Source organism: Gigantopelta aegis, chromosome 15, assembly GCF_016097555.1.
Source record: "Gigantopelta aegis isolate Gae_Host chromosome 15, Gae_host_genome, whole genome shotgun sequence".
Taxonomy (NCBI): domain Eukaryota; kingdom Metazoa; phylum Mollusca; class Gastropoda; order Neomphalida; family Peltospiridae; genus Gigantopelta; species Gigantopelta aegis.
In genome coordinates, this window is record NC_054713.1 from 19,592,800 (window position 1) to 19,602,119 (window position 9,320).

Sequence of the window (9,320 nt, forward strand, 5' to 3'; positions counted from 1 at the left end):
ATCAGACGTAAGGTTAAAAGGCGAATAAAGTGAATGTGGCCTCGACATAAACGATACCAAGATCTATGAATTTTGATTAACTTTACAGTTAACGAATATTTGCAACAGAAGCTGAATATGACAGTACACACAACAGGAAATTAACATTTCATAACACCCACAACAGAACCTGAACATTATCTAGAACACACAACAGAATCTGAACATGACCTATAGCATACATAACAGAACTTTGTATATCAATGACAAGACCTGAACATAACATAGCAAAAAGAACAGAAGCTGAACATGACAAAATAATCACCATAGAAACAGAACGTGACACAGCACTTGCGACAGAACCTGAACATGACATAGCACTCAACAAAACCTGAACATGATAGAGAACTCGCAACAAAACCTGAACATGACGTGGCACACACAACAGGACCTGAAGGTGACGGTACACACAACAGAACCTAAAGAAGAACATGACGGAGCACACATACAACATTACAGGGTGTGCACTTTACGGTCACCCGATCGCCCATGGCGAGTCAAAATAGCGTCGGGCAAGTCAAAACCTTATGTGTCGCCCGCTTGGCGACCAAACATTTCCGCATATTGTATTATGTATAAAAATGCAAAAAAACTAATGTCTGTATGAGATCGGAAAGTTATTTTTTATTTATTATTTTCAACTGGGATCCTATATTAGTATCTGCGCAACCAAACCCATATAGGACATAATAGCGACCACTTCCCCAGTCTAAAGCCATTCGGAATGCCTCGGCCGGTTTTAATTACATACTCGGAAAACTTCGGCCACGTAAAAGTATTCGTAGGTTCAATAGGAACACCTTGTTAAATAATGATTTTTTAAATTCATCGTCATACAGCTATAAAAGCACCGTATTCATTCCAAGACCGAGCCTTGGTAAAACGTTCCAGATGTTTGATTGTATGGGTTCCGTGACAACATAATAATTATACTTTAATTACAACAGTTTGTAATAAAACTAAAACAAGTTCTGTTTCCTTCTTTTGTATTGGTATTATTGTTTGTATGATATGATAACATGTTTTTAAAGTGCAATTTAAGTAAGTTGGGGGTTTTTAACGAAATTTGGTCGCGGGCCATTCAAAAAATCCCAAGTGCATACCCTGCCAACATACCATGATCATAACATAGCGCACGCAAGAGAACTTGAACATCACATATATCACTCACAACAGACCCAGAACATAATTTAGCACACACAACAGAATCTGGAGAGATCACTGAACAAACAACAGAAGTTGAAGATATCACTGGACATTCAATAGAACATTGAGAAATCACTGGACACATGGGCGTATGGGGACTTTTTCCCACTGACCGGCCTCGGTGGCGTCGTGGCAAGCCATCGGTCTACAGGCTGGTAGGTACTGGGTTCGGATCCCAGTCGAGGCATGGGATTTTTAATCCAGATACCGACTCCAAACCCTGAGTGAGTGCTCCGCAAGGCTCAATGGGTAGGTGTAAACCACTTGCACCGACCAGTGATCCATAACTGGTTCAACAAAGGCCATGGTTTGTGCTATCCTGCCTGTGGGAAGCGCAAATAAAAGATCCCTTGCTGCTAATCGGAAGAGTAGCCCATGTAGTGGCGACAGCGGTCTGTGTGGTCCTTAACCATATGTCTGACGCCATATAACCGTAAATAAAATGTGTTGAGTGCGTCGTTAAATAAAACACTTCTTTCTTTTTTTCCACTGTTTTGCCCGAATTAATGAAAAGACGAAATGGCGAATTGTCGGTACGATAGTGGGAGGTACGTCAATATGCCAAGTTTCCCGAATGTTTGGTAAATCAAAAAGTGTAATTTCTAGATTGTGGGATAAGTACCGTCAAACTGGCGGGGTTGCAACGAGACCTGGGCGTGGCAGGCCTAAAAAGACGACACCTCGACAAAATCGTACCATAACATTAATTGCTCTACGCAATAGATTCAAATCAGCTGCTGCTATCAACAGTGAATTCCGTACAATAACAGGAAGGCGAATTTCAACATCGACCGTCAAGAAAAGACTCTACAAAGCCCGCCTGAAAGCGAGGCATCCTCTGAAGGGTGTGACCCTAACAGCTCACCATAGGCGGCAACGATTACGGTGGGCTAGGCAACACCAGGGACGGACTGTGCGACAATGGCGTTACACCATGTTTACAGACGAATCGAAGTTCTGCCTGAGATTCACAGATGGCAGAAAACGTTGTTGGCGACGTAGCGGCGAGAGATATGCCCGGGCTACAATTCTAGACCATGATCGGTATGGGGGTGGTAGTGTCATGGTGTGGGGAGGGAGCACACATGACAGGCGAACAGATTTGATTATTGTTAATGGAAATTTGACTGGCCAGAGATATCTGGACCAAATTTTGCGTCCTGACGTTGTTCCAGTGGCGAGAAATATTGGCCGAAATTTAGAATTTCAAGACGACAATGCAAGACCACATCGCGCTCGGATAGTCACCGATTACCTACTACAACAAGGCATACCGACAATCGACTGGCCCGCTAAGTACCCCGATATGTCCCCTATAGAGCACCTGTGGGACGTTCTTGGGCGGAGAGTGTACACCAGGGACCCAGCACCTGTCAACGTGGCCCAGCTTGCGGTAGCCCTTCAGAATGAAAGAAAAAGAAAGAAAGAAATGTTTTATTTAACGACGCTCTCAACACATTTTATTTACGGTTATATGGCGTCAGACATATGGTTAAGGACCACACAGATTTTGAGAGGAAACCCGCTGTCGCCACTACATGGGCTACTCTTCCGATTAGCAGCAAGGGATCTTTTATTTGCACTTCCCACAGGCAGGATAGCACAAACCATGGCCTTTGTTGAACCAGTTATGGATCACTGGTCGGTGCAAGTGGTTTACACCTACCGATTGAGCCTTGCGGAGCACTCACTCAGGGTTTGGAGTCGGTATCTGGATTAAAAATCCCATGCCTCGACTGGGATCCGAACCCAGTACCTGCCAGCCTGTAGACCGATGGTCTGCCACGACGCCACCGAGGCCGGTCCCTTCAGAATGAATGACGGGCAATACCCAGGGCAACCATACGTACATTAATCAACAGTATGCCATCAAGGTGTCGAGCATGCATCGCCCAAAATGGTGGACACACCAGATATTGAAATACACGCCCCAAATTTGTTTTCCAGACGTTAATCGAAATAAAACATTCACTATAATTTCACCCGTTCCCTTATTTTTTGTCGGTAGTATAGTTTTATCATTATAGTCAGGAGGCCAATATGAAAAAAATTAGTTCTTATAAACCACAATGTTAAAAGCTGACAACCATGTGAAATGGTTATTTACACATTACTGGTTAAAATAAAACCGGTTGGCATTTTGAGAAATACAATTTATGAGTCACAAGATCAAAACAAGGTCAAGGTGACCACTTTGTATGCTACTGTTAAAATAAAAGTATATTAACCCTAAATATTTGTTAAAAGACACTTATTTTGTTAAAATATGTCACCTTTGTAGTTCAAACACAACTGTCATAGCAATACAATACCATTTTAATCAATGTGCTCTAGTAGTGGTGTCTGGGCGGGACGTAGCTCAGTGGTATTTAGCGATCGCCTGATGCGCGCTCGGTCTAGGATCGATCTCGTCGGTAGGCCTATTGGGCTATTTCTCGAAACAGCCAGTGCACCAAATGCCGTTGTATTTTCTATGCTGTCTATGGGATGGTGCATATAAAACATCTCAAATTAATATAACTGGGAAAAGGTAGCGGGTTTCCTCTCTATGACTATGTGTCAGAAATACCAAATCCAACTGCCGATGATTTTGTTTAATCCCTCTGCCCCATTTCTTTCCGATCTGGCAACTCCTACGGAAGGCGATCGATTTAAATACCCCCACCCCCCCCCCCCCCCCCCCCCCCCCCCCCCCCCCCCCCCCCCCCCCGAACTGGTGCAAATCATCAACTTCGGGCAGAAAAACAGCTTACCTGAAACCTTTTCAACGTGTATTTCCATAATTCTACCCACAATATTAGTTGTAGTCCATGTAAAAATGCATAGTGAATCGTTTGAAACACTATATAACTGTGACAGTAATGCAAATATGAATAAATGATGTTATCCAGATTCGGGCATTTTCATTTATTTCGGGCAAAAATAAGCCAGCCCCACCACTCACAATTTTAATTATAATCCATGTAAAAATGCATAGTTCTTCCTTTAGAAACCTGTACAGCTGTTCAGATTTTCATGTTTTCGAAGATATCTTCTTGAATGTCGTTAGCCTAAAATATAGTTAATTAACAACAGGTCCAACCCCGAATATTGTTAACAGCGTCATTTAATGTCTGTCGTAATCAAGCATGGCACACAGGGGCTGATCAAGGATATGTTTTTAGGTGGATCAAGAACAAAAGGCACACGAACTAATATATATATATATGAATGGCGAATGTAAGTGAGCATTTGCGAGGGGGTTGACTGACTATATTGTAGAGGGGTTCAGTGACATGCTCCCCTGGTAAAATTTGAAAACTAGATGTCCTGAAACTAATTTCCCTGCATTCCACAAGTCCCGGGTCAGGTCCCTGGCTATCCAGAGACGGGACCCGGGACAGACATGCTCGAAACCCTCGTAGTATATGAGTATATTAAAATTACCCGCAACCGCACTCCACAAGCACAATTATTCATCAATACAAATGCTGATAAATTCAACTCTTTTTAAAATGCATTTTTTGTTTATGATGTATAACATTTATATGCAAGTGAATTCATAATCTAGAAAAATTCTGCCAATTTCTATATAGGCCTGATTTTACAACTGATTCAGATGGAATCTAAAAATAATGTATGAGCTTAAGTACTAGTATGTTAAGTATACGACAGGGCCGTACCCTGACCAAAATCCATGGGGGGGCACTAAATTTTATAAATAATTTTTAACATACTATAAAGATTAAACATTTCTATGCTATTACTGGATATATATAAAAAAAAAAAAGGACAAGATTCTCAGGGGGGGGGGGGCTGCCCCCCCCCCCCCCCCCCCCCCCCCAGAGGGTACGGCCCTGTACGACAACTAAAACGTCCAGTAAGGACACGTATCATTCCAGGTCATGTATCGTCATAATGCCGATTGTATTCAAAGTTCCAATGCTAAACCGTGACTCTGATGATCGGGCTGTCGACATGGAATAAGAGCGGATGTTGGACGTTTTGTCGATTCTCTTCAACATGGTGTTGTTTGTGACGGCGAAATACATTATTCCCGGCAGACCCAGACACGCCAGGAACACGAGGACTGCCATACACAGCTCCAGAATGTTGACGCAAATTCCTTTATCTGTAATAGAGTTCACAAGTTAAATTTTGTTTTGCTTAACAACACAACTAGAGCACACTCGGTTATTAATCATTGGCTGTTGGAAGAAGGAAGGGAATGTTTTATTTAACGACGCACTCAACACATTTTTAATTACGGATATATTGCGTCGGACATATGATTAAGGACCACACATATATTGAGAGAAAGAAAGAAATGTTTTTATTTAACGACGCACTCAACGCATTGTATTTTACAGTTGTATGGTGTCGGACATATGGTTATGGGCCACACAGATATTGAGGGAGGAAACCCGCTGTCGTCACTTCATGGGCTACTTTTTTCGATTAGCAGCAAGGGATCTTTTATATGCATCATCCCATAGACAGGATAGCACATGCCACGGCCTTTGATGTACCAGTCGTGGTGCACTGGCTGGAGCGAGAAATAGCCCAATGGGCCCAGTTTTTGCTTGACGACACAACTAGAACACACTAAGGTATTAATCATTAGTTGTTGGAAGAAGTTTGTTTTGTTTAGCTACACCACTTGAGCACATTTATTAATTAATCATTGGTAATTTAGATTTTTACATTAGCAGTAAGGGATCTTTTATATGCACCATCCCACAGACAGATAGCACATACCACGGCCTTTCATAGACCAGTAGGCATTGGCTGGAACTGGGAAAAGCCCAATCAGAGAATGGGTCCAAGATGTGACGGCGACTTACTCATAGTGCCAATTTTAATGTCTACACGTCGCGCCCCGCTCATTTACAAAAAGCCGAATAAAGTCTGTGTGTTTGTTTCGTTTAACGACACCACTAGAGCACGTTGATTAATTAATCATCGGCTATTGGATGTCAAACATTTGGTAATTCTTATTCGTAGTCATCAAAGGAAACCCGCTACATTTTTCCATTAGTAGCCAAGGATCTTTTATATGCACTTTACCACAGACAGGAAAACACATACCACGGCCTTTGATATACCAGTTGTGGTGCACTGGTTGGAACGAGAAATAACCCAATCGGCCAACCAACGAGGATTGATCCTTTACCGACCGCGCATCAGACGGCGCTTTACCATTGGGCTACGTCCCGCCCCTTGAAACTGACAATATCAACTGAATCAATTGAAATATTGTTGATAAATTATCAATTGAGAAAGTAGTGTCAGTTTTATAAAGTCATGTTACAATTTTGAAGGGTGATGTCAGTCAGTTAATTCAACCAACCCGGGAGCGGGACGTAGCTCGGTGGTATAGCGCGATCGATCTAGGATCGATTCCTGTCGGTGGGCCTATTGGGCTATTTCTCGTTCCAGCCAGTTCTCCACAACTGGAGTAACAAAGGCCGTGGTATGTACTATCCTGTCAGTGGGATGGTGATCCCTTGCTGCTAATCGAAAAGAGTAGCCCATGAAGTGGCGACAGCGGGTTTCCTCTCTCAGTATCTGTGTGGTCCTTAACCATATGTCCGACGCCATATAACCGTAAATAAAATGTGTTGAGTGCGTCGTTAAATAAAACATTTCCTTCCTTCCTTCCTTGGAAAGAAAGAAAGAAACCAGATGAATGGATCCATTTTTTTTACGGTTATATGGCGTCAGACTGGGGCGAGCGCTTGACTGACTGATGAATTAAATCCAGCATGGCCGTACATATACATGAGTATACACCTGAAAATGGTCACTCAACGGTATCACATGGAACTGTTCCGTACTGACATTTGTCTGCCGGTTCGCAGTGAGTAGTGTCCGTACTGACATTTGTCTGCCGGTTCGCAGTGTGTAGTGTAGTACGTTCTGACTCGTTTGCCTACAAATATATCGGTAAATTAATAGCATCCCATATTATCATAATTGGAATATACCACCAATGTTATGCGTATATCAGTCAACTACGTGTAATCAGATTAGCAGCAATGGATATATATATATATAAAACTATTCTGATGATGCACTGAAACATGTTAAAGGAATATATATACTCTTCAAAATAAGTAGGGGAACTGTAATAAGAATTTACAATTGCCAAAATTGAAAGGTATATTAGGTGTGGGGAATGGTTATATGATAATAGTGAATTAATTGGGCAAACATTACAACCGGTAGTTCAGTATTACAGTAGGTTTTATGACCACCAAAGATCTTGAAGGACGATTGGGGTCAGAAGTGAAATTTAAAAGTTGACGTGGTTTTTTATCAGTAAATCGCAAATTCAAACAATCAAAATGACTAAAAATCAAAACAATAACTGTATGATCAACAGAATGAAAACGATTGACAGAAATAATGTTCCACAATGATTAATGGACCTTCCTGGAAATGGTCAAAATCGAGAATGACACCCCACGCACGTGTAGGGGGCATGTGCAAACTATGGAATGTGTTTCGGTGTGTTGATATACAGACCTGAACGTTCTTTACTAGGATGTCTGTGGTCAAAACGTAGGTTCGGCCTAATAACTGATATTAACATTAATATTTCAGGTTCCCCTACTTTTTTTGAAGAGTATATATATATTATATTATATAAAGAAAAAGTCAGAAGCCTCCTTTATATATGTATATTTAAGAAATTAATATCCTTTGACATGTTTCAGTTAATATATAAACTAAGGTTTTCCCACATCAAGAATAATTATACCACAGCTTTCATTACTATATAGCACTGAGTGTAACAAACATTATTCCAATGTTCCTAGCGGTTGCAGGGGCAAAATTATCGTCTCCGAAATATGCTATATTTAGTTTAAAAGTACCCTTTTTTATCTGGCTGGTGAAGACCCTGTATTAATTACTGTATCCTAATTATTGTTTTACCCCCCCCCCTCCGCCCCCCCCCCCCCCCCCCCCCTCCGTACGGCCTGCACCTCTTCCCCCTCATCCCAGTTCTTTTAGGCTATTATAGCTATGTACGGCCTGGGACCGTGCTTAGAAAAATTCTAATAACGTCACATGCATGCAATTTGCATGACGTTGTCATGACATTACTGTCTCAGACTCGATTAGTGTCTCGAGTCCAGACTCTACATGATTTATAAGCACTAGGCCACCAGATCTCCATGTAAATAATACAACACAATAATTGGCATACATATGACATATTTACCCTTCCATTCATCGGGGAGAGCGCAGAATATTTCTCCTGATAATTTGATGTTGTTACTGTCCGCAAATCTCATGAACCATAAGTTGGAACAAGAACACAGCCAGTCAATGTGAGCCATCTCGATACTGACGAGCGCCAGACCGCTGTGGAACACCCCTGCTTTCAAATACGTGAAGGTATTGTCACTCAAAGCAAGATAAGCGAGTTTTGAAAGTCCGGAAAACACATTTGCTTGGAGGACTCGAATTCGGGTGTTGCACAGTTTTATTGAAGTCACGTTCCCAGAATTTGCAAACAAACTGACGGGAATACCCCCGGCTACTAGTTTGGTGTTGATCATGATAAACTCGCCTTTCGGTACCGGGGCTCCGAAATCTTTAACAAGGTTCATACCTTTCAGAGCTCCTGAATGCAAATTGTCGATATTTCCACCTTCAAAGCGCAAGCTATTCAAAGATCCAAAATTAGTGAACGCACCTTCTGGTATGTGTGTGAATTCACAGTCAACTACCATGACCTCTTTGACCCATCCGAATCCACTAAACGAAGTTTGGGTGAAGGTCAGTATGCCACCACCACCCTGGGTACATCTAATTTCCAGACTTGCAGCGTAGAGTGGGTTAAAGGTCATCACCATCATAGTGTCAAAGTTGATCAGATCAGCAGACGAAATCAAACCATTTATTTCAATGATTTTTAGTCGTTGCGGCTTAGGGTCGAATAGATTAGCGTCAAGCGGCAAGGCAAATCTGTAATTGCACGTGAAGATATCGCTGGCGTAACTGCATCCCGGGGGCACGTTTAAGCACTTTACCGATAGCAGCGCCCACAGGCAGACGATCCACAGAGTTAGTATTTCTTTAATCAT

General features: G+C 42.0%; 1 protein-coding gene across 1 annotated transcript; it reads right to left on the reverse strand.

The window, feature by feature from the left end:
• Positions 1 to 5,117: 5,117 nt before the first annotated feature.
• LOC121389702 lies at positions 5,118 to 9,320 on the reverse strand. Its single transcript, XM_041521352.1, has 2 exons — positions 8,453 to 9,320; positions 5,118 to 5,356 (listed from the first exon to the last, which is right to left on the reverse strand). The coding sequence occupies exons 1-2, from the start codon at positions 9,318 to 9,320 to the stop codon at positions 5,118 to 5,120; spliced, it is 1,107 nt and encodes a 368-aa protein (XP_041377286.1).

Bases quoted from the DNA above. Each gene is read 5' to 3' on its own strand.
- LOC121389702 (XM_041521352.1), bottom strand. From the start codon at position 9,320: ATGATTAAAGAAATACTAACTCTGTGGATCGTCTGCCTGTGGGCGCTG. The intron at 5,357-8,452 runs GTAAATATGTCA...ACTCTATTACAG, and splicing joins TCTCCCCGATGAATGGAAGG to ATAAAGGAATTTGCGTCAAC.